We start from the raw sequence: 25826 nt of genomic DNA on the forward strand, positions 1-25826 counted from the left end.
AAATTCTCAAAAAGTCTGGTTCTGATGAGGATTAGATTTTACTTTTTGAAGTTTGCTTGAATGCCGTACTTAAACTTAAGCTTACTTGTGTCCTAGGTATTCGGATTTGCAACGTCAAACATCATTATTATCATCACTATCATGGTTCGGAGAACAACCTTAGAAATTTATTTCACGCTGCAGTCCCTCCAGTCCATCCGTAATTCCTGGTTCTTGCAATAATTCGTGGTGACATCAACTTTAAAATTAATATAAAATTAATCGATTGTGTTGAGATAAACTGAATTACAATCTACGTGTTCAGCAAAAGAGTATAAATGTAGACGATATACATTGTCAACTGCACATACCACAGACGAAGTTGGCAAAAAGACAGGGAATAAAATCATTTGTATTAGTCTTCCCCATTTCTTTCCTTTTCTGACATAACCAGAAATTGCTAAGTATCTTCTGTACAGAACCTCGCCCGTTTTGTTTGCGGGGTTTTTTTGTTATTGTGTTTTTATTTGTTTAACTTTTCTTTTAAATGAAATGATAAAAAATTCAGTAATTTTTTAAAAATTTAGTGTTGAAATAGGCTACAAGGACACCATTTTTTAATTTCTCACAAAATGCCGGAGAGCAGTACATAAAGGAAGAGTACTCGGAAAAATGTAATTTCACCTAAGAGGAACAGCTTTAGAATTGCGGAGCCGATTCGCTCGGAAAAATTCAGACATAGGCCTACTTGTTGTATATCGTCTCTACATTCGACCATAATTTTCATTTTGAAGTAAATTAAATGAAAAGTGACCCATGCGGGACTCGAACCCACATCCACCGACTACATTTCGGATGCTCTACCAACTGAGCTAATGGATTGGTAGAGCATCTGAAATGTATTCAGTTGGTAGAGCATCTGAAATGTATTCAGTTGGTAGAGCATCCGAAATGTATTCGGGGGATGTGGGTTCGAGTCCCGCATGGGTCACTTTTCATTTCATTTACTGCAAAATAAAAATTCGTATAGTGGGGTGAGTCACAATTTCCAACCCAAATAATTTTCAATATACTACTGAGTGGAAATGTTTCTGAGTTTGAGAGTTTATTGGGTAATTAGGATATAGGGACGTAAACTTCCCATTGTGATAGTTTGATTAACAAATTCTTCGATTTCCAACACCTGAAAACATAATTTCTTGCAAGAAAACTGCCACCGTCATACTTATGTTCAAGTCTATCGGCTCATTATACTATCAATATTCGTGTAAAATTCGTGAAGACAAGGAAATGTAATTTTTGGCAGAAATATTTCATATTTCACTTTTCTTCGTCAGTGTCATAGTAAGGAAACTAAAAACATGCTAGTCTCTCATTTTAGGACATCAAGAGGATAACTATTCTTTCTGTTGAAGATACGAAATAAAAAGTGGCATGTACTTTATAGTTCTTAAAGCATCAAAAGGGGTGACAGTGAAACAAAATGATACTACTCATAATAAATTTGGTCAATTCTATCTACGTTTAGAATGCTGTCGGTTTCTATTTTTAAATATTGAAAGGAACATCTCAAACTAATCAAGATCTTCATATAAAATTAGGATTTTGACAGCTGAAAGGTAACTTCCTGATTTAAATGATTGTTTTAAATTCTCTATATCATGAGTTTTCTAACCTTTTAGTTCAAGGTGCGAGGTGGATTAATATTCCTTTATGCAGATTATATTCATTGGTATTCATATTTGTACTAATGATTACTATCAATGCGGAATGTTCATATGCCTCGCATCTTGCACTGCTTATACCTGACCAGTGCAATACGATAACCCCCCCTTGCTGTAAAGTACAGACAATCAAAGTACAGGTACTTGTAAATGTAACTTGAAATCCAGTCTGTTGCACGCAGATGATTTAGTTCTCATCTGCCGTTCTTTAGTGGAGGGCCTACACATTTCGGTTGATAATTATCAGTGTACAGACCCAAGAGGTTGTCCGAAAGACTAGTAAAAGCAGCCGATATCTCTCTTCATAGAAGTCTATTGCGGAATTTATCTCTTACTAAGCAATGTTAGAAAAAATTACACATCTGCAAGGAACAGACGTTTCACATTTTGCCGCATACTTTGATGAAGATAGAATAAACTCAAGCAGGTTTTCGGCATTCAGTATTTGGTTCGACGAAAAATGTCCAAAAACACTATTCGCGCTATTTATGCCGACGTCACACAATATGTATATCAGATAACAGATATACCGATTATCCCGCTGGAGTTAGACAGTGTCGCGTGATAAGCTATTTCCCATTTTTTTGTTTTTCATGAATTGACTCAAGATATACATAGGAGAGGTTACTATGTTGTGCTCTTTGCTGATACTATTTGAATGTTTATTGCAACAGGTTGACAATGTCGACGAACCTAAAAGAGACAAAATTTATTGTATTTTAAGATAGTAGTTCTCTTTCAATGGAGAAAGACTCAAAGTTGTGTTGCATTATAAATATTCAGATGTTATGTTTCCTAGTACAATGAAGTGGTCTGTTGCCATAAAAAGTCTAGAAAAACAAGCAAAAAATGTTATTTGGCATTAATAGAGCTGTTAAAAGGTTGATACTTTTTCCCCTAATGCACGTTTTAATATTTGACGTTATGGTGTTACCGATACTAAGATATGATTCTGAAGTGTTGAGTTACTCTTTAAATGAATATTTGGAGCGCGTGCGAAATATTCATGTTTAAAAAAACGTTTTAAATATATCTTATGATATTCCAATAAATTCACCTACAGATTAAAAGCCACTAAGTAACTTTCACATTTTCGCATGGAGAAAACACGAAACAATTATTGTGGTTCTAAAAATAAGTAGTGTTACTTTGAAAACAGAACGATGTTTCATAACAATGGATGACTTCCTCTTGGGTGATCATGTAAGTAATCATTTGTGCAACGTAACGCTTTCACCTTTCCAAGAATGATGACGTCATTTACTTTTGATACGTATCACAATGATGCAATAGCATTGTCATTCATATCATCGGGATCAGTGACGTCATCATTTCTATCCCGAAAAAGCAGGACCGTGACTAAAGTAGTGTTTGGATCAATTATATCAGAAGCTTAATAAATTATGCAAACAGAGAGCAGGGGACATCAAAGATAACAGCGTATGTAATCTAGATATTGTCTCCACTCTGAAGACATGCCTCTAGTAAATGGTCAATACTTTTTCAGCAGGTGTGACGTGAACAGCGAAAATATTCGGTGCTATTTTGGCGACAGAGAACAACACCAGCAGAGAGGTCACTACTCAGTTTTGCCGTTTTTTGATGACCGCCCATCCATTGTATCTTCGGACAGACGATGAAAATGCTATTTTTTCTCAAATTAGAAGCATTTCTAGAACTTTCGACGCCCTTGTCGTAAGGATTATCAGAAAAGTGGTATTTTTGATGGCCGTTTTCAACAATGTTTTACAACACATTCATTACAATTTTGCATTTTCCTCGTAATATCAAAAAATCAGTCGCTCTGACGACTACAATTACTTCGACAAATGAAAAACGCACCCAGACCCAAGCGGAAACTTCTGTGTGGTTTTACTTGGCCACGGCTTCCACGATTTTATCATTACTGTAATGATTTCTATCTTTGCAGGTAACCGACAATAATTCGCCAGTTATTTTAACGCATACCGCAAATTGTCAATAGGCAATGCTTCTTTGATGTCTGTCCTTGCTGAAAAGTTTATTCTTCTGTTGTATTTGACTTTCATCTAAAGAACAAGTAGTTCTAACCGGCGTAAATTAAGAACAACTTAGATGAAATAGAGACCAAAAATTCTGAAAGTAACCATATTGATTAAACAAAAAAATTTACATGTAAGTCCTTTCATCAAGCAATGTTTTCAGAAGCTGAATGTTTCAACCGTGTTAATTAATAACCAAATAATTGAAATTTCAGTTTTTAACTCTGTGTGACATAAGCGATGTATAGACAAAAGGAATTACATTATGTCTCAACGACTACCTCAGTTGTCTATATTTAATAGGATTTGTACCACAATTTTACAGTACGTCCGTAACACTGGGACACAGTACATAAATTATTCGATATCAAACATTTAGGTCTTAAATGAATAACAATTTATTTGAAGAAAAGAACTTGGGTTTTACAAAAGAAAAATAGTGTTGTGAGAAAGGAGCTGACGGAAGGGAAGAGGTACCGTGTAACACCTGTGAAAACATGCACTTACTAGTAGATTACAAGGACGCACAAGACAATGACCTCGAAGGTCATCTCATCAGAAAAATTCTGTCAATTATCATGATCTATAATTTTACTACACTCGTCCTATTATGTTATCAAAATTTCACGAAATAATCTGAATTCACAACGGAAATCAACATTTTAATATGCACATCTTGTGGAAATGGCAATTTCCGGTTGTGGACATTATTCCAATGGGAATAAAATCCATGAATTTATTTGTAAGTAGAGACAAAAAGACACCCTTAAATGTCAAACTTCTCAGAGGAAATGAGAAATTCTTCTGTTTGTTAACCAATCATGCATCAGCTGCGTGGTTTTGGATTCCGGGATAGATTGCTACAGTCTGCCTGCAAAGTGTTCGCTCATTGGTTATCTCGCCCGATGCGCATGAAGAGTTCGTGCGGGCGGACTACGGGCCCCAATTAAGCATAGCGCCCCCTAGTGGTAATGTTCGTTGGCTAGCTCTGTAAAATTAACTCAACTTTACTGTGTTTACGCTCAAAAACGCGCGACAGGAGGGATGACAAACAGATTTGGCGACACAAGCTAATTAGATCCTGTAAATATTCCTATTTTGGCGATGGTGCACCAACAAAGCAATATCTAAATGGTGCAGTCAAGTCGATCGATAATCTGTTTTGTGGAGTCGCATCGCTTGGTCAATAGATGTGACAATGACCGTGTTTTGCTCAATACTTCATGCACATAGCCAAACTGATGAATTTTTAATGAAATTTGTTATTGTACTTCATGAGGTGCGAAGTGGTTTTGTGTTAAAGCCCAGGCGGTCTATTTAAGTGGATAGGTCTCTTTTGTGTATTGAAAAATACCAAGCAAATGGGACGCGAAATGACAAATCGATTCTGTTTTGTTCATTTGTCATGGCGAGCAAAAGAAATTAAGGAATGTTCAGATGTTTTTTTGTTATTTCCGTTTTTTGGCGAAATGTGAATCATATCTCGTGTAACTCGTGCCCATTCATAAACAGTTGGTGAGAGTTGTTTTGAAATATGATCTCACAACAAAGAAATTATCTCGCGGAGTCCTGAAGCAGGTGCGGTCTCCGAGTTGCAGCTGTAACTTAATCTTCATATTACAGATATTAAAGAAGCTGATATATTAGTTCAGATAAGATAACTCAGACCTTGTAGCCGGTGAACGCGACAGAAACACTACCCATACCTTAGCTTTCAAATGATCTTTAAAGCTGATCGGCGATATTCTGATGCCATTTAATTAAAATAATACCAAGGATATTTTAATTAAATCATCTTATATATAAACATCTCACCATATCCAACATCCTCATATACCTATACAGAGCGTGCCAGGTGTTCTATTTGTGATACAACAAATGAGGTAATTTCGACCTGTTTTTACCTTTCTGACTAATTCGTATGGAATTTCTGGTCACCAGAAACGACGGGTTACATAAGGCGAAGGCCGAGGAAATCTTTCAAAGACTGAAATCCTACTATTTGTCGTAAAACAGATCAATACAGGAGACCGGGGATGTCCGATGATAGGGGACTAATAACACACCAACAATTAGATGAAAATGGACAGGAGGTGTTGGTCAGATTTACAAGAGCGCGAATTATCTTCGTTCTCTGCTGTTTCACTTTATTTCATCAACTCTTCGTAGACTTTCTATACCCTGCAAGTTTGGTCTAAATCGTGCATTAAAAAAGTCATCTTTTGTCTCATGATCTGTCCATCTCGGCGTACATACTTTGCGTTTGGTCAGTCTCTGTTCTCTCAAAGTATATTCGCTATCCTCACTTTTACTGTGGTTTTACGACTTATCCGGACACCAAACTTGCTAATTACCCAGCAACTTCGCTGATGATATTGAGACTTTGATCAGTAATTACCAAAGCACTTTGGTAATTCACCTCAAACTTGATACTTGATCTGGCTGCAGTAACTCCATGGGTGGCAAAGTGTAAACACAGCCGCCGACATCTCAGTGCATACAGTGATAGCATAAACCAATTTGAGACATGAGTTTGCACTCAAAGTTTTCAACAGTGTACCCATACAAAAAATTGCTGAACAAAGTGATGAAAATGGCACAGGACAAATACAACTTGCATTGCAGTAAACCTGCCCACTGCACCAAAAGATATCTGTATTTCTGCATTCCTGGATCACATTTATGCTGATAGACAACCATTGCCAAAAGGCAGCAAAACTCAGCAACGATTCCGAGCTAAACTGACACAGTATTTCATATCCCTGCACCAAATGAAATTGAAAACACGATCACATCATTGGCATTTGGTAAAATTTTCACATGAATCATATCTTGAAATAAAAAAAAGTGAAACAAAGACGTCTTGTACTTTGCCGATCAACAGCACAGTGTGAACTGTGAAGTGGCATCTGCATTGCCTGCACGTAAAAGCAACTCAGTGTACTCAGTATCAAATGGTCTGCATCTTATGAAAACAACAACTGGCAGTGAAAGTTGTAATAGTCACCGGTAAAAACTCTTCACAGATGAAAGGATAATTGCTTCAAATGAATGAAACTGCAGGTTTTAGAGGAGGAAAACCAATGGCGGATGCGTGGAGTGGGACTATTCTATTTAGGTGACGGAGACGGAGGGTCATAGGATTAAATAAACTGGATAATGTAGGATTTTCCTCACAATGCTGTAACAGGAATTCCAATGTCAGCTTGTTTTAACGTTAGTAATAGTTTTTCTGCTCTGAAAAGTAATTTAACAAACTCTAACGACCCATTATACTCTCCTAACCTCTCCGTAGTTGAGTTTTACATGTAACATGGATGAACAGCACACATGTACATATGTTGGTTTTACTGAGGAATGCTGTTCAGTGGAATGCCAACCCCTGGTCACAAATTAGTTTATGGCACTAGTATGATACTTATCAGTGACTTTGTATACACATTGTGTACCCCATGGAGCACTCATGCAGCCAGATCAAGTATCAAGTTTGAGGTGAATTACCAAAGTGCTTTGGTAATTACCGATCAAAGTCTCAATATCGTCAGTGAAGTTGCTGGTAATTAGCAAGTTTGGTGTCCGGATAAGTCGTAAAATCACAGTAATAATTGGCGGAAGGCTTCCGGCGTCTCTCCCCATTGGAAAATTGACTTTGCGAGGTTAGCTTTTGTGCGTGTCAACGTAAAGAGTCATTAACGCCGAGAAAGTCAAAGACGAACGATGTAATGATGGGATCCGCTCGGAAAGGTGGCACGGAGATTCATCCGCACTAATAGGCTGGTCTGGCGCCGGCACTGATGGCTTCATCCATTGTGGACATCGTCGCCAGATATTATCCCCAGGCCTTTGTTGAAAGGCTCGGTGTGCATAGATGGGTGCAATTAAACGTAGTCCGTCGACTCCCCAAGAATTTAGGAAAGGGGGCCCGGCTTTTTACAGACAAATCAATGAAAGTGGCAGAAGTAAAATTTTAATCCCTCGCCCATTCTCTGCGAGAAAGACCCCTGCCAGCTTGTCTCTAAACACCGAATTCAACCCCTTTGAAAGATGCTTTGTGTCGCTAATGAGGTAGTTGAGGACGCCCTAATTAGCTTTACTGTCTCGGTAATTTCAAATCCTAGGTTTCGGTATTTATGGCCCAGATGAACAAAATATATGAAGAGTAAGACCCGATATAAACGTTGTTGATGGGAGAATCGATAGCAAAACGGTTGTAGTCGCGTTTTGAAAGCGCTATTGATGATATTGCGTTAAAATGCATGATATTTAAGACTATCATACTTCATTGAAGTAAAGTTCATAGCTATATAGCAAGGAGGATTTGATTGCAAATGGCTCTTCACATAAGCCATCCCTGAGATAAATTTTCTTTCAAGGCGTACATTGAAGGCTATTCCAATCCCGTACCGAGTTGAACAGGGGTCCGTCATTAACTGGCCAATTAGAATACATAAACCGACCATAATGAGGCGGCACCGAATAATTCGTTGGAGGACTCAGAGAGACAACCCCGCTGACGTCATTTTAATTTGGCGACAGATTTCCATATTTAATGGCTCGTTAAGAAGAGCCTCTCTGGCCGTTATGCGGCTTATGTAAACTGAGATAAGACTGATAACTGGTCCGCTGTCCCCCGTTGATAACATCTGCAAATTTGGGGGCGGTTTATTTTGCGACAAGCTGACTGATTGATAGGTTGGCTTGACAGCGCACGCCATTTACGAGCAAAGGACAAAACCCCCGTGTACTTGAGTGCGCTTCAGTCAATAGCGTATAGTTTGGACCGCTGACAGTGCCGACGCTGCGTTCAACACAGTTGCTTCTACGCACGAGTAGTGTTGTAACACAATTACTGAGCTCTGAGGGGTAGCGTTACGTATTGTACGTGTCTCCACGACTGGACCATGTAAAGAGGATCTTTTACCGGTTCCGTTTGTAATTTGTGTTTGTTTTTTAGGAGGTTTGGACGGATATTTTATCACAAGTTGAGTGACCACGCTGCCGGTGACATTTCACGTTGTGTCCGCTCTCTGCTGAAACTTTTGAAACGGACACTTGTGACGGGGGACTGCTCGTGAACACTGTGTGTAGGTATGTGTGTTAGCGACTGAACTTATTCGCGAAGAGTCGGAATTTTGATCAGTTATTGAACACTGACGGGAAGCCTACTTATATTCGATAGAAAGTGAAAAAATCCTTCCAGAATTCGACAAGATCATACATTTTGGTCGACCATGACTTCTTTTAAGTCAATCGCAGTTGTTATTTACACTTTTTTGCTCGTCGGTGTCGAATTAGCCGCCAGCTGTCCAGATGTGTGTACTTGCTATGGAGGTACAGTGGACTGCAGTCGACGGGGACTTAATTTCATCCCGGGGAACATACCAAAGACAACGGAGAGAATGTAAGTGCAAATATCGTAGTTTTTGATCGCGTTATCGACTCTTTCAGAAGAAATACAGCAAAATCAAGGCTCGTTTTACCGCCAAGACGAAAGTTTGATATTGTAGTCCCTGCTATTGGGACAAGTGTTTCTTATTCTGGTGTCGACCTGAGTCAGTGAGTGTGTACTACTTTCGAAAGTCGAGGTCTGATTTGGGGAACACAACCTTAGGGGATGGCCACACTTTCAATCTCGTACAATACATCTGAATCCAAACCACGTTTGGCATTCAGCTCCTCCAGACTACTTAAACAAATATTAATCTCCTCGGGGGGGGGGGGGACGGGACTAAGACAGAAATGACAAATCAAAATTTAACACCCCGTATTTTCACTCTTATTTTTCCCCTCAGCGATTTCCAAGGAAATAATTTGACAAAGATTTTGCGACGCGATCTCAGCGGACTCAGAGGGTTGAGAGTTTTGTAAGTATGATTCCTATGGCTCTCAGTTCAACTTTTTTCCCGAATGAATGCTATTGACTACGGACTGAAATATACTATATGCATGTACTCGTACATACATACATACATACATACATACATACATACATACATACATACATACATACATACATACATACATACATACATACATACATACATACATACTAGATATACACGTACATATGTAACGAACGTACTTACACTTAGCATAAATACACACAATGCCTACAGTTTTAAAGTTGTTTACAGGGTTGTATCACGTGCATTACATGTTTTAAGTAATTATTTGGGTGTTCAGTCTTTCGAGACCGACTGAAATTATTAACTGGAGCCAATTAATTTTCTTATCTCTTCTCTTTCATTTCTGCCCAACGCTCATAACACTGTTGGCCACGTCAGACAACTGATGAACAACAGGCTGGAAACAATTGAACGAGGCGCTTTCAACGACCTGGTGTCCCTAGAACGCCTGTAAGTACGAATTACTACCCCTACGTAGCCTGGCATCTTACACCCATAGTTTGCTTGACCGGTTTTACGAGTACACAACACTACTGCGTTCGGACGTTTACACAAGTGCATTAAAATGCCATCCAAGATTACAGCGACTTTAAATGAGAGTGCTGTGCATTTATTCTTGCGATACCATAGTTTGATACAGTGAAACTGTAGGAAGTGTTTGTGGTCGACAGGGAAAAAAAACGTGAGAAAAGTCGTTCTGCCGAAGCCCTATAAATTCTCTATTTTCTCTGTAAAGCATTTACTATTGGTGTACTTTCATTAATGCTGCTGCAAATTAGGGCGTTCAGACATCCCCACTTTTATGCTCGGTAAATGAAGCATAAAAATCGGCAACTCTCCATGGGTTTGCTAGGCATCTGTCACCGTGACCACAAACCAACTTCTTTATTTCGGGCCTGACATGTCGCCCTCCGCCGCGCCAAAAAGGTGTGAAGTTCGTCACCTCCACCTTTTCAAAAAGTGAGTTCAATTAATTACCGGCCCCGATAATTATAATTACATTTCCAAGCTTGTCTGAAAACAACAGGGGGAAATCCTTTCATAATAGACGCTGTACCCCTAGGCGATGGCTTTAATTCTGTGTACGCGTCTGTCGAATGCGAGAGAGGGCAGATCTGCACATAAAGAAATGCATTGAACTGCGACTAATAAAACGAAACACGTGTTTTACGCTTGTCGCAGTACTGCCAAAGGAATTCTCCACCCACTAGTTCTTTTGGCCTATTTCTCCACCAAGTAACTGCAGAAATCTTGCTAATTTTACAAAACTTTTGACTCGAAAAGCGTGTCCGTTTTTTTATTGTTCTACTTCGCAGGCGTTTGAACAACAACAAGCTTCAGAGTCTACCGGAGTTGCTGTTCTCCAATATGCCGCAGTTGTACCGACTGTAAGTCAATTTACTAAACGTGCTTCTTTCTATAAAACTGTGTAATGAAGGTACCCAGTGGTGGATAGCTTAGAATACATCATTAGAAATCTCACAGTTCCTTCAATTGATGTTTTTTTTTTGTCTGACTAACACCAACATCCAACTCTTCACATTTGGAGAGGACCTGCGTGGTCTGATGTGAAATAAATCCACAACCCACTACATTAGGTGCTCCTCCTTCAAACGCAAAACAAGTATCACTGATAGACGGCTTCAACATGTCTTAACTACACCGCCACTCCGTACTTATCCTCAGCTCAATAAAACCAATCTCCGCTATAATGTTACAAAATTGTTACATTGTATCGGGCAATTGAACTGCATCTGTCAATTAGGGCGGCTAATGGGCAATAGCTGTAAATTTATTTGAATCGGGATTGATTAATTTGATTCAGAAGGATTGCATCAAGTATCCGACACTAGAACTTTAAGTCGTAAGCAGATGTTTTTTTAAAGCAAAACCTAAAACCGATCTCAGCTTTAATATGTCTCCGTGGTGAGTAATCATCAAGCGACGCGATAGAAATATTCACCAAGGTGCGCAAAACCTAGTGGAAAACTTAACCTGACAGTTTCATTGCATTAAAAATGAGCAAGCGGTTATTTCAGCGAGGAAACCAATATTTTACCCTGGCTTGCCTGACCCCAGAGTTCAACGCTTATCTTTATGTGTGCGTAGACTTTCAGCCACAGCACTTTGTCTTGTAATTATTGTCATGGAAACTGCATGCTTGCATAGGTAACTTTCCCCCCTGAATGTCGGGCGTAGTCTTTGAAAGATTAAGGATATCTCACGTATCAGGCACTGCACCTAATCCCAGGGATTCAGATAGGAAACACATGGAGGGTTGAGCACAATTGAAGGTTTTAACGTGTAGTTTTTTCTTTCCGGGTCTGCTATCACCATTGGGTCAGGTCATCAAGGGAATTAATCGTGGTGTGCACGAAAACAGTCAGTGTTTCTCTCAGTCCAAGATGAAGTCACCAGTTTTATTGCACAGAATTGCACGTTATTTTCGTTTTGAGGTGGACTTGTAATTATATTTCAGTCATAAGAACCGGCCATGCAACTTATTCTGTACTTTTCCCGAAACAAACGTGCGATATTTTTAATTTTGGCCCGACTAGATCTTCTAAACATCATGTGATTGAAATCAATGTGGAGTCACCAAAACAAGAGTGTGCTAAGAATGACATTAGGGAACACATAATACTAGTATCTTAAAAGTCAAGTGTTGGGTTCAAAATTGCATTCAAAAATACGTTTCTTGTTACTAAGCGATCATGGTTGAAGACCCCAGCTCAAGTTTGGCAATAGAGTAAGATAAGGAAGTTGTACATTTACAAAGCTACACTGCATCTTGTAACCGTTCAGGATTTTCTCTGTAAGCTGCCAATGAATGAAGGTATACAATGCTTTGGTCGTGATCCATTCCTGTGATTGACCTAGCTGCCCTGGATTGCGATGGTAGAGCCCACATGGCCGAAGAAACAATGGAAATATTGTGTTATGTGGGTATCTGAAGAGGTGACTGGGTCAATCCGTACTTCAATGACAATATCATAAATCCATGATGAGTGCGTAAAATATCACCAGCCTGGCTTGCTTTCAACTCCGAACATGCTATCGAGGAGACGTTGTCTTTAAGGACAGCAGACTGGAAGTAATGAACGGAAAAACAAATCGCCAAGACGCCTGATAAAACTTCGAACTTCGTTTTGTGCAGGCTCGATGAAGCGTAATTTGATTAAATTAAATTAACAGAGTAAACAAGAGAATCCGGCGATAATTGAAGCTTCGTTGGTGGTTGTTGTTCTAAGACATCAACTCGACCCACGTCACCGTCAATGATATGAAAAAAATAAAGCTACGGGAACATTGGGTAAATTGAGAGTCCAAGTACTGAAGTTTTTCAGTAAATATGATTTGGTGTTTTGATGTTCCGTGTGTGTATTAATAGAGTGGTGTTTACATCATCTGCTAAGAAGTGGCATTGTCTGAACTGGCGTGTCTCGGTCTGTGTAGGAGTTTGCTTGTATCTACATGTAGAGTGTAATCTAAACAAAATTAACCGAGACAGCCAGAGCACGTTGCCCAGGAGCGGGTGCAAGCCTGAGACTAATGTGTTTGGCTGTTGACATAAGAAGTTAACTGCTTGCCCGTAATCACAGAAAGACGTCATATTAGAAAAAAAACCCTGTAAATCAAAAACGTGGACTTGAACATCTCGTCAGTACCGCTTGAAAGAAAATGTAACTGGTGAAATATTTGATGATGAAATTTAAACATTTGTAAAAATGATGTACGTCTCGGAAACCACCCAGCAAATGTGGATAACTGTTGTAGGGTGACGTCACTAAGTTAAAAATATTACTTGCGGTTTACTTGAAGGACCAGGGTCAAAGGTCACAGGTAAAGTAGAGATGACGGCTTCCTAATCGGGTTCATTGCAGATTGTTGTTGAGTAGCCTCTTATTTTCAGAGATTCGTTGTCTAATCCCACAAAGCTCAATGCAGGGGGATGGTTTTGGGGAGGGGGCTGAAGTTTCCGAATGGGCGATCGTCAACAGGAAGTGATTAATATCGAGGAAAGTATTTGTCAATAAAATTAGAATTAGTTAACTTACGTATGTGACATGGCAAGAGAAGTGGGGATTATGGTAGCGTGCGATTTTTCCATCCTGTTTTTTTGAAGCTGTAAAGTTTCTTTTGGAGTTTAATGCTTCAGAGATGATCTGTTTTTCAGGAATTTAGTGCCTTTGTCTTGTGTTGATTCAAGGTTAGGATGACCTAGCGTTAAGGGCTTCTTTCAGAAAGTGGAAAGCATCGGAAACGTTTTGTGATTTTGTGGCTGTTATATTTTACCATACATAGATACTATTCATATGAATTTAAGCAAGAACAAAAAAAAGCAAAAACAGTAGTTGTCCTGAGGTCACAGAAGGCAATGTGGATAAACAATTGAAGGGCTTCACGAATTCCTTCAATGTTTTGGTGCAACCCACACCGCATACTTCTGCGCGGAGAGCAGAACTTTAGAAGAAAATGCCTAATGACTGTTGATGCCAATGAAAGAGACTTGAGCTGGACTGGCAACGACTGGAGGGCCAAAAGGGAGTGTTTGTGAACACGGACAAAGTAGTTACCATTAGAGTTGGTGGTGAGGGCAATTAGGGAACACTTGTGTATATGTAATGGGTTTCAGGTATTGTGATTGGCCATACAGTAGCATCAAAACCTGCCAGCGTCATTGTGGATTAATGAATACTTAAGCGTTGCACTCAGTAAACCTTGCCCGAAAATCTGTGTACCATCCTTGACGGATGAAAACCCAGAACAGGGAGGAAAAAACTCTAAGCGTACTATGACTTGAATGTGCCCCCGGAGGAGGTATCACACTGGTATACAAAGGGGAGTTCAAGCAGTTCACCGGAGGTGGCTGCGCCGCGTATATCCAATGGGTAACTTTTCTCTCCGTTATAGCTGTGGTGAAAAACACAGAATTCACCTCCAAGAGAAATAAATTAGGCTGTACACGGTTAAAAACCCACCTGAACACACAAACAAGCAGTGTGTTACATGCTGTCCTTGTTCACAGTCATATACCTGGAGCATTGTGTTTTATCTTAATGTCATACGTGAAATTCCATTATCCGTGCGAGCCACCCGATTCTGGCTCAAAACAATACTACCGACATCTGGGAATTTCTAAGTAGCCACAGGATTTATGCTTGGACTGTATGCTGAGTCCGTGTTTGTGAGAGAACTATTGATTATTTCATGGCATTGATAAATATAGGCTACCTTGATCAGACTACAGAGAGCCATAAAAGGTTTTATTGCCGACAAAGAAAATATTTGAAATCATTCACTGTTGAAGCTAATCAACTACTGATGTAGTTACCCAGGGCTGGAAAGAAATATCTATAAAGTCTTGAAAATATGATAATAAACAAAAAGAATATCTGATAAGATATAATCATAACATTATAAATATTATACAATGTTTTACCCTAGATGGCAAAATATTTCGGGGCACACTTTTAGCTTATTATATGCAATTATTGGGGCTACCGACATGATTAAGTAGGTACATGTGCGATTTCATGGTCAACGTTTTAACACCTGCAGTCAGGCGATACCTGGTTCTGTTCACGTCACACGTGTAGCGGGCTGTATTTCCCGGTAACCTGACAATCTGCGGTTTAGCGGCCTCCCCTGTTGTCAAGTCGACTGTTTGCCACAATCCAATTGCTCGGATTGCTGTCATTTTTTTATACTGTATCAAATTTCCATGGCAAGAATTCAGCGAATAAAGAACAAAAAGAACGCTGGTAATTAATCTTTGACTTTTTGGCAATCAGCTTCACTGTGTGTCCTCAGGGCAGATTGTGTGTGGACAAGCTGCTAATAAGCAGATGGTTCGATTTTGCGTTGTGCGTTTTTTTGGCCGAAGGACATTTCAATCGTATTTCAGTTGGACTTGCAGATGAGCAAGACAGATAAGAAACCATCATTGCTATCGATGAGATGGTCACATTATTGGCAAAAAGTATTACCCATAGGAGAAGATAAGAGTCCCATCCAATTGTAAACACAGACAATGATATGATAGGCACGGGTCCAGACTATCTTGAATTGTGTGCATCCGATTACAACATGATCTAATGCTGGAGATTGATAGTGACTGGCTGACTTGCACTTTAAATAGCCTGGACTGTCTCTTCCCTGCATGAGTTTATTTATCCTCGGGGGCAAAAACAGCAGAGCTGGCCAGAAACAAAGCCTATAATACAAATTGGTGTTTGAACCCCAGTAGAGTCATTGTCAACAATAGCATGGAGGTCTGCGGACTGAGGAACTCGGCAAGATTGGGTTTGTATACACATCATTTTGGGTTTAGCTCCCTGTATTTGTCTGGAAAACAACCCTATCACACCGCAATCACCAGACAAGGCCACAGGCTTGGCTGTTACCATGGCAACAGCCGCATTGCTAAATGTCATTAACAGAGAGGACCCTGTACAAGGTAATTTGCATTGTGCACCTGTGCAATTGCGCAAATCCTCCAGTTGATCTGCCAAGTGCATTCCAATAGGAAACAAAGCAGTATTTAGGAAACCAAGATTAATGCAGATTATATGGAAACCAATGTAATCCAAGCAAAACTGATCGCAGATTGTCTTTGTGTACTGAGAGTTTATACAGGAATCTGGCATGCGTCATCCGTACGTTCCTTTGATAAAAAGGGGAACATTGCATTGTTGAACAGCCAGCATAAAGTCTTATGTCATATAGCTTTAAATATACCATGACCATGTAATACTAAGAATTTGTATTGTATTGCCAACATAAAAACTCTTTCTGGTTGTCTGTGTTCAGCCTTTGCGCACTTCAGAGAAGATGCAATAACGTAGGAAGTCTGATCCTCATTGTGTGAACAGAAATGTAGTGTCAATGAGGAATTTGAAAAAATCATACTGAAGAGAGTTCGAGGGGAGATATTAAGGTAACAATGATTTCACACTTTGGATGACTTGATATTGTGAAAATGGGAATGGCTTATCTTACTTTCATGATTAAATAAACAAATCTGAGGTTGTTTCAATCCTAAGCAAACAGAGTTTATCTCATTTCAATCCTTTTAGTAGCAATTCAAAATTTGCTTTGCAAACATAACATGTGTTTTAACCCAAGCAGTTGTCTGTATAATTAGTCTTGAAAATTGATGTGGACTGGGAATTCATACAGAATTTTCAAATCTGGTATCTTGTTTATTTATTGCTGTTTATAGAAATATCAGAAGTTCAATTTCGGGTAGTCCTACTTTCTGTGGACTCTGCATTGTAATTCTATTGTACTGCATTATTCTGGATTTGGAGCTCGGCTGATGATGTTCTCAGATTCCGAAATTGAAGTGAGAGTTAGTTAGGAATGTCAAATCTATCTATGGATCCCTGTGCAGGGGTTTGGGTCAGATTACAATGCAAATATAGTCTATGATTTGTCAGGGTCAAGTTCAGAGTTGGGTCAAAGGTCAGATGATAGTGAAAAAAAAATTCATCACTTTTGTTTCTCTATTTCTTGTCCAAATGCACATGATAGGAGCTGATAATTTGCTTATCAGGATACAATCAGTAACAAAGAAAATTACGTTTCAGCAACGGAAATTATTTGCTTGTACTTTGTCATTCATTTTTTGCAATTAAAATATACGTTTGTGGGATCAGCTGCTGATTCTGTGATGGGGATAATTACATGAAAAGATAGCGATCGAAGAAAATGACATTTTTTGGACCATTAAAATCTTATGGATGATGAACTTTGGCTACTGGTGCTCAGCATATTTCAAATACATTGAACATCTTTCAGAAATGTGATTCATATCCCCACTGGGAATAAGGTCCAGATCAAGAGAGATTTTCTCAAATATAAAAATCATTACAGCCCCAGGGGGCATAATATATCTCTTGTGGGTTTTATCGGGTTGATTAATCGTCATTTTGTGCTACAAATCGGTCTGATCTGTTGAGTTGTGGACAACATAGTCAATTAATATAAAAAGCAATAAAGTTTTCAGATTGTAACTTCCATTGATGCTGCATGTCCAATCTATTTGTGCAAGAGCCGTCCTGTACTTTAATTGAATTGTAAACTTTTACTGTCATGACTAGTTCATGAAATCAACCAATCATGACAAAGCCGGGAGATCTATATCAAACTTGTTTATATATAAATTGATTTTTGGCGGTACAGCCGGATGATCCATATCAAACTTGTTTATATATAAAGTAATTTTTGGCAGTGTTTATATACAAATTGATTTTGGGTGGTAAATTACACAGGATGGGCCATAAAATTGTTGGGAAAAGGGCAATAAAGTGACAAATTAGAAAAGTATGTATGTTAGAGAGGGGATATCCTGATAGATCAGTGTGGTGGTTTTTCTTTGTAAGTATTTTTGTTTGTGGTCTGTTGTGTTTTCAGAAGGTAACCCACTCGGGGTAATGGGTGTGACAAAACAAGCTAACCTCCATCTTTGTGTAGCCGGATATAACATTTGGGTGTCGTCACTTTGCCATTCTCAGCAGAACATGATACGGGCAGTCCGTGTCAAGACCGCAGAGAGAAAGGAAAAAACTGAGATTCTTTCAGCCTAGTGATCCTGTGGCACTAAGGAGCAATTAAAGCTGGAGCGAAGAGCTCTTCCAAAGAGATGGATAATTTCCCTTCTCAGCATTGTTGTCTTCTCTTCATCTTCCGAAAGAAAATTTTTTTGGGGTGAAAAGTGTGAGCACCTTAAGAGTCCACGAAAATGCATTGAATGTATTGGACCAATACATGCTGGCTTCAATAGCCCATTCACTGTCTCATTTGCATATCAAAGGCAACCACGTTTACTCCAACCTGTGCACTTTATCCGCTACGCAGTCAGGAATCTCCGCTTTCACTTCTTTTTGCACAATGCCATCCCAAGTGCCGTCGTCTGGCCTTGCCGCTTCCATTTTTGTCAGACTTCAAGACAGACAGATATGTCATCATTGAGTATTCTGACGTGACTGGTGGACATCAATCACATGGACAGAGAGTATAAACCCACTGTTGATTGGCTGTTTCTCATTTTACCAAACTCATTTATTACCATATATAGGTGATGATGCACCTTGTACACGTTAAATCAGTGAAAGCATCATGGGATATGATTGATGTCCACCATGTCAAAAGAGGTTGCTGCTGGCAACATGTTTTATCTGCAGGAGGAATGCAAGAATCCGCATTGCAGTATTTTAAGATGGTATCATAACAGAATGAAAATCGAGTTTCAACCAGATAAATATAGATATTTGCAAATCTTAAAATACACTTTGTCAAAGGAATCTATCCATCATAAAAAGATGAAGCAAGATGTCAGTTCTGTGGCGCATAGCTAAAAAAAACTTGGAAATGCAACATTTGCTAAACTACGCATCCCATCTGAGTCACTCTCACAAAGTCTGTTTGCAATTCTTAGTGTAAAGCAAACGTGAGGTTTTAGTATCCATCAGTCCACGCATTAGCGTCTTTTCAACATCTTCACATTCAAAAGTCTTCCCCAAGATACAGTCAGTATGTGTGGAGTCATCTATTGACATTAGAAAATTTACTTTGGTCTTTTGTCGAAATATTTTGAGAAGTACAAGAAAGAGAAGTTGAATAATCTTGGTTGTGTCAGGTCTGCGGTAAAACAATATAGACAATGACTTTGTGATAGACAGGCCCAAACTATGCATGATGTAACCAGCAGTCTCTCGTTACATGTAGAACAAAGTTCCTGAAATCTACATGATGGCATGTCCGTTTCTAACATTCAATTGGATTAGAGCCGTTTCATAATCAGAATACATATCTCCATCCATTGACGTATTTTCTTTTGAATTCAAGAAAATACCCTTTCATTATAGCATTCAGTATATATGTCCCCTTTATCAGTGCTTTACAAGTGTCCATAGACACTAAAAACTGCAACAATGCAATTTCCGGTGATTCTTTTTTTTCACAAACCCTTTCATTACCCTGCATCATGGCCCGTGATGGAGAAACCTGCGAATTTTTGCACCAGTACTTTGACCAAAACACCATCTTTATATTCAATACTATGTCATTAATTGCCGGCCAACCCCCTTAGACAGTCATTTTACCATTTTTTATAGTCCTCCCTTGTATGTGTGTGGGCCTCTATGATCTGCTTTCAGAGAATGAAATCAAAGTGTTGGGGATACAGTTGTTCTATTTATTTGGGTTTACAAAATTACTGCATCCAGGCCCGACTCGGTGGAGGTCTCTGGTTTGTGACCTTTGACCCGGCGACCATTCCAGCAAGCGGGTTGCAACAACGAAACTGCCGTTCCTCCTACAAAGTAGGTGTAAAGATACCACCTTTATTCCAATGCAACACGATCCTGCAAACGATCTCTGCAGAGTGGATACATTTGCTGTATCTATACAATACTGAGCTGAGACGTGTTCAGTCAAATATTCCCACTTCTTCTTTGGCTGTGAATTTTTGTCATTCTTGCCCCGCAAATGTTGAAATGCACTGTCAATTTAAAGCCACAGTAAACACGGTCCAGAATTTTAATGAATGCATCACTATGACCGGGCTACGGAAAAAAGAAATTAATTTTTTCCATAGTGACAGATTTATGAGTTGAGATGCAGCAAAGCTTGTTTCCTCTCATGAAAGCAATCCTGCCGTCCAAAGCCGCTTTATCATCGTCTGTGGTGCACAACAACTTAACTGTCAATTTGTGCTGCCAACTGAACCGACTCTTGAATGTCAGCTGCCATAAACCTTGATAAAGTCGGAAGACTGTACCAATGAAGAGTTCAGCAGCCAAGCATGTCCGACGACTGTCCATTATTCCCAGTTTGAGTGAGCCACTTGAAGGGAAAAACACACAGCAAATCTCTAACTCAAAATAAATCTGGCCATACTGACATACATGATACGCCTCCTAAAGTGGGAACTTTTCAGGCCACTGAAAAGTTATGTTCGAGCCGGGGAAAAATTAGATTTTTCAGGAAAATTTTGTGACGTGTGTCAGCCGAGTGTATCAAAGGCACTGACCTGCAGCTCCAGTCAATTCAGAAATTGCGACAGGTTTCCTCGGTTGTGTGCACAGGATATGTCAGCAGTAACCCTCCTTAAAATAGTATTGACTTAACACAATGTATTAGCTAGAATTGATTAAGGGAATGCAAGTCCGTGGCTCTGGGACTGCCACAAACAAACAGAGAACCAGGCCTAAAAGTCTACCCGATGAAAGATACCATTTGCTTGGAGATCTGATCTGTGTGGAGACTATACAGGGGGAGTACAGTGGATCCAATGTTCAGCGGCTGAAAAGTGGAAAAAAATAAACTATGCAGCATGGACCTACTGTGTGTTGACATTTTGTGTGAAGGATCGGCACAGGAAGGCATGAGGTGTTGGGAATGGGGCTGTTTTCATGAGTGGCACACGCCATGTCAATGTCTTTGAGACAGAGTTCAGAGACTTACTGACTCCCCCTATGCAATTTGTTACTTTATGCCGGGCCATACTTTTCTCTAGTTGGATGCAATGATGGAAAACAGGCCAAATTCTGACATGCCAAACTTTTTCCGGCGAGGACAATGATCCTGCAATTTCCTGCCAACAGGCACGTTATTGGTCGCTAGCGCAACCCAGTTCGACCACGGAAGGAGTTCACTGGATGAGATATTCAACTCAGGCTGTTCAAGTTCACTGAGAATGCACACAAGAACAGTAGCTTGTTTCTGCTTTTTGTCTCACAGCCCAGGCAGGGCAGGACCTAATTGTCTAGGTCAGCAGAATGAGCTCACGTTTCACTCCCCCTCGTTTTGGAAGAGAAAAAAAAGGTATTCTTTTACTGTGCTGGTATTTTCTACTTGAGTTCACGTGCTAAGCTCAGCATATACTGATGGTTTTGAAATGCAAAGGTGACACATCAAACACACTCAGTCCACCGATGTTCATAGTAACATAACATCCCGAGTAGTTTAAATCAGATTGCCAGTAACCTTAAAGCTTTTTTGAAGTCGCACAGGTTTCCGACTCAAGAGGGTGACATCATCTCTTCTGTCAGCGCACACTGCGGCAAGTCTGACTCAAGCAGAACTGGTCAAATATTTGTCCACCCATGGAAACTCTGAGACCGCCAAACACAGGTGCGAGAAAGACCATTGAAATGTTAAGGTGGTGACGTCTCAGGTTGTGAAATTGTTTACAAATGGGTTCCAGTTCAAGTTCATTACAGAAGCACAACAGGTGAATGGTCCATTTTGGCCGTTTGAGGTGACCACTTTGTGCAGCCTCACCACTGCTGTTTCGTTTCTCCCAGTCGCACAGCAGATGTCACAGAACCTAGGGGAAATAAAACAAAAGAATAGGATGTTAACCCAATCATGTTTTTTTCAATGGTTTCAATGGTGGTGTGCCTGTGGTTAGATGATAAGCATTCCAACTGTGTGTCTGCAACCTCTCTAACACTGTGCGTGTGCTATGTGTTAACCTACACAGCAAAGTAAATGGTATCTTCTGGCTCCCAGTACCGCCAACAGAGCTGTGAGTTGGTGGGGTTATTCTGTGTATCTGTATATGTCCTGATTGAGGCCCATCACATTATAGCAGGGCTTGTTCATCAGCTGAATGAATTTCACTTCTGGAAGTGACTATTTATTCGCAAGGTAATACATTTTTTAGTGGCAAAATTCCTGATACCCTTTTTTCACATTGTTACACGAGTAAAAATGAGTACATTAAAAACTATGAGACAAAATACACGATTATACACATTATACATTCAATTATTAGCAGCCGGCATGAACGAATACCGAAGGAAGTTGAAGCAATAAAGACGTCTTCCTACGCGAATCAGCACTTTGAACATTATTTGTAAAACTTAAACTTGATTAAAAAATAATTTTTTGAGAAGGTTGTTGATCAGTACACTTGAATCACATACAATGTAGCTCTCCACTCACTGACGGAAGTCAAGAGCAAGGATTCTGAACGGAACACCGTCCGACATTCTCTTGAAATCCATTATGACATCTCGATGGAAAGGTACTTGTGCAAAGACATCTATTTTCCTGCAATTTCCCTTTTGATGGCAGAAGAAAGAGTGATGTAGAAACGTGAATATACAGGCACGTCTTATTTGTACAAGACAATAGTGCAGTATTCTTCAGCGGTAATCAGAAAAACAGGTGAGAGGAAAGTGGAAATTATACCACTGATTGATGCTTATTGGTTTCTGTCCTTCGGGGCATGAACTCAATCAATTTTGTTAGCTCTTTGGCAGAATCAATTTAACTCTGATAGCATGGTGTATTAGCTTTACTAAAAGGGCCAACCATTCCCGGGATGACGACTGGCTGTTCCTGATACAAAAACTTCCAATGTTTTAGTCTCCTGAGCCACATTTCGGAATAGAAAACTAAACAGACCGCTAATTTGCGTTAAATTGTCAGTACGCTTTTCATTGCCGAATTTAAACAGTATGAAGACGGGGTTACTCATTGATGCCTGTGAGAATTTAAAGAATTTATACGGTAAAAGCGAATTAAGAAACAAACAAACAAACAAATTGGGGAAAAACAGAAGTAATCAACGTCTCATATGGAAAAATAAATATGCAGTCATATTGAAACCTGTCATTGATATATGCATTTTGAAGTCTGACAAGGGCATTACAAGGTTACATATGCAACATAATTTGATATTGTGTTATTGTTTGAGAGTGGGAACCCCCACAGCAAGACTTGCAACTCAAAGGCTCTCACTGTGGCTGGTTTATGCCAGATTGGGCAATCTGGTGAATTGTGGTCGGAGATTCCGCCTTGGCTTCAAACTTGGACAGCATTTATATAAATAGGAATACAGAAGTATCTGTTTACAGTTACAAAATAGCCAAATGGACAGTAAGCATTAAAGTCAACAGAAAACGTGTGAAACACCTCGGTGCAATCTCCTCACTGTGGGCTGAGAAAGGCACTCATTGAGGAAGGCCTTGTCTTCCTGCTTAATGGTAACCAAAACAAACTCAGCGGAAGAAATCCTGTTCTTTAGATGGCATTCTTTTAAGAGTGTTAAGTTTACACACCTGTGGAAGATGTAGTGAGTTGACACTCAGCAAGGACAATTTGCATAATAGATTGTTTTTATCTTCGGTGGTTTAACGTTGATCTACCCTTGGTTAAGTGACTTCCGAAGCTTGCACTGAAGAAATGGAATACTTTGAAATTTTTTGCATGAAAAGGCTGATTCAACCTGTTCCTTTTTTTTTCTATGGGGCTTACAATTTCTCTCTTCTCTCATGTAAGGGACCTTACTGAAACGTACTGGTATTTCACTTCAGTGGAGTGCATCAAGGAGGGCTGGCATACCTGTTTGTTCTGGACATACTGTTACCATGTTGTGAAGTGTGGCTAAATAACTGCAGTAGTGGGAGGGATAAGTGGAAAGGGATGGGTATGTAGGAGGGGGGTGGTGGGCAGGGTGGTGGCTGGAAAGTACACGCTGTCAACAAAGTGAGAAATCATTCCTTAGAAAATCCACATAGCAATCAAAGGTTATTTGCGTGGCTTAGGCCCCCACTACTCCACCAACTGCCAGCATTGTCCTTTGGAATTTAAATGGACCTTTTTGGATTCTCAGCATAGAGGGTGGATGTCCTTGTTAGGGACATTAGTGCCTATCTTGCAGATCTTTTTACTTTGAGACGCTATATGGGTGCGACTTGCAGTGTTGGGATTAATCTCTTCACTGATATCAGACACATATGGTTATGCAGCTTGCGATACCCATCATGCCATTACTTTCCTAAATCTCCCTCTGATGTCTGATATTCTGCCATCTGATTCAACGTGCCCTGAAAAGTCAATTTGACAATACACATGATGCTGTCATCCCTTTTCCAAGTACTATGATCCAAGTCCATCACTTATCACAATAGGAATAAGACAAACTACGTTACTGAGCAGGAATCTAGTCAACTTTTATGCTCTGGCACAATTTAAAATATGGCCTTGTATCCATGCATGTTCTCTCTCATATATCCCTGTCCCCAAAACAGGAAAATGCACATTTTTCCAGTGTCACCTTTGCTCTTGTGTATTCAAAATTTATGACGAGCTATCAAAAGAAAGACATTTCGGGATAACTCAAGTCTTTTGAGTATGCCAAGATAAATAGCCTGGGGAGTGAAGCAAAACTGATGCATACAAATCATATTCTTGGCATCACAAATCAATTTGATAAACCGTCTTCCCAATAACATTGGCAAATCTTTTTATATTGTCCAAAGAACAGTGTAGATATACCATTGAACACAAAGAGGGCTAGGCAAAGTCTGATTCCCAACCTATGTACATGATATGTAGAGAACCGAAGCGCCAGGGCTCAAGTGTAATGATCAAAGGGGGAATTTTCGAGATGAGCTCTGCTGACCTAACTCACACTGCATTATCACGTTTTCCGCCAATGTCAGGTCGTAAATAGCTGTGGAACACATGTAAAGCATTATTGGCTACAAGTCTGTGTCAATGGAAAACTTGATACAATCTTCACAGTAAATCACATTGCTACATTACACCAATGTAGCAGTGTACATGGCACTTGTTATTCTCATGATCAGCACTGTAAGCCCTTCCTTTTGAGTAGCCAGATAAAAGGACACTCTATACGGCAGTAACCCGACCGAATGTTTCATCTCTGTATTTGAAATCATTTTGCACCCAAAAAATGTAAGAAATCACTCATTGACCTAGATTCTTTAAATCAAGGTTTGTACATGAAAAAAGTCTGCTGAATGTGAGGAGGTTGTTTTCTAAGGGCTGATGAGTAAAAATTTACTCTAGTACAACTGGGGACATATGAGATGTTTTGAACTCTTTGTTTGTAGGGTATGCTAGGTCTACGGTCAGTTGCGGCTTGCTCCTTTGATTAAGCAATTAGTGGGGTGCACTGTAAGTTTAGAGCGGCAACTCTCGCCATGCCAACAGGAAACCACCCATGATTACTTTTCCAGATAGCTTGTATCAATTTTTTAGTAAAACTCTTTGTACTTGGAGAAGTTTGCGCTTCTAAAACACTGTTTGAAATGGAATATGTTCTTTGCCTGTACCTACCAGAGGCTATTAATTTCATGAAATATGTATCTGGTTGTAAGCTGGTATGTGATTCATGTATGTCCCCCACATGTGACCGCAAGGGGACAAAT

At 39.6% G+C, this 25826-nt stretch overlaps 1 protein-coding gene and 1 long non-coding RNA gene across 4 annotated transcripts in view; one reads left to right on the forward strand and one right to left on the reverse strand.

Annotated features, from left to right (window-relative positions):
• Positions 1-8482: 8482 nt before the first annotated feature.
• LOC139119961 (slit homolog 2 protein-like) overlaps positions 8483-25826 on the forward strand; it is an 87745-nt gene continuing 70401 nt past the window's right edge. Inside the window, exons 1-4 of the mRNA XM_070683931.1 lie at positions 8483-9125; positions 9517-9588; positions 10009-10080; positions 10947-11018. Of these exons, the coding sequence (XP_070540032.1) occupies positions 8956-9125; positions 9517-9588; positions 10009-10080; positions 10947-11018 (386 nt within the window). The 5' untranslated portion in view covers positions 8483-8955. The remainder of the gene's footprint in view (positions 9126-9516; positions 9589-10008; positions 10081-10946; positions 11019-25826) is intronic.
• Positions 18839-25826, reverse strand: part of LOC139119962 (uncharacterized) — a 36978-nt gene continuing 29990 nt past the window's right edge. For 2 of the 3 annotated variants that reach the window (XR_011549018.1, XR_011549020.1), the window contains one exon: positions 18839-21967. This is a non-coding gene — a long non-coding RNA (uncharacterized lncRNA). The remainder of the gene's footprint in view (positions 21968-25826) is intronic. The other variant, XR_011549019.1, reaches the window with a different exon arrangement.

This window comes from Ptychodera flava, chromosome 20 (assembly GCF_041260155.1).
Source record: "Ptychodera flava strain L36383 chromosome 20, AS_Pfla_20210202, whole genome shotgun sequence".
NCBI classification, from domain to species: Eukaryota; Metazoa; Hemichordata; class Enteropneusta; family Ptychoderidae; genus Ptychodera; species Ptychodera flava.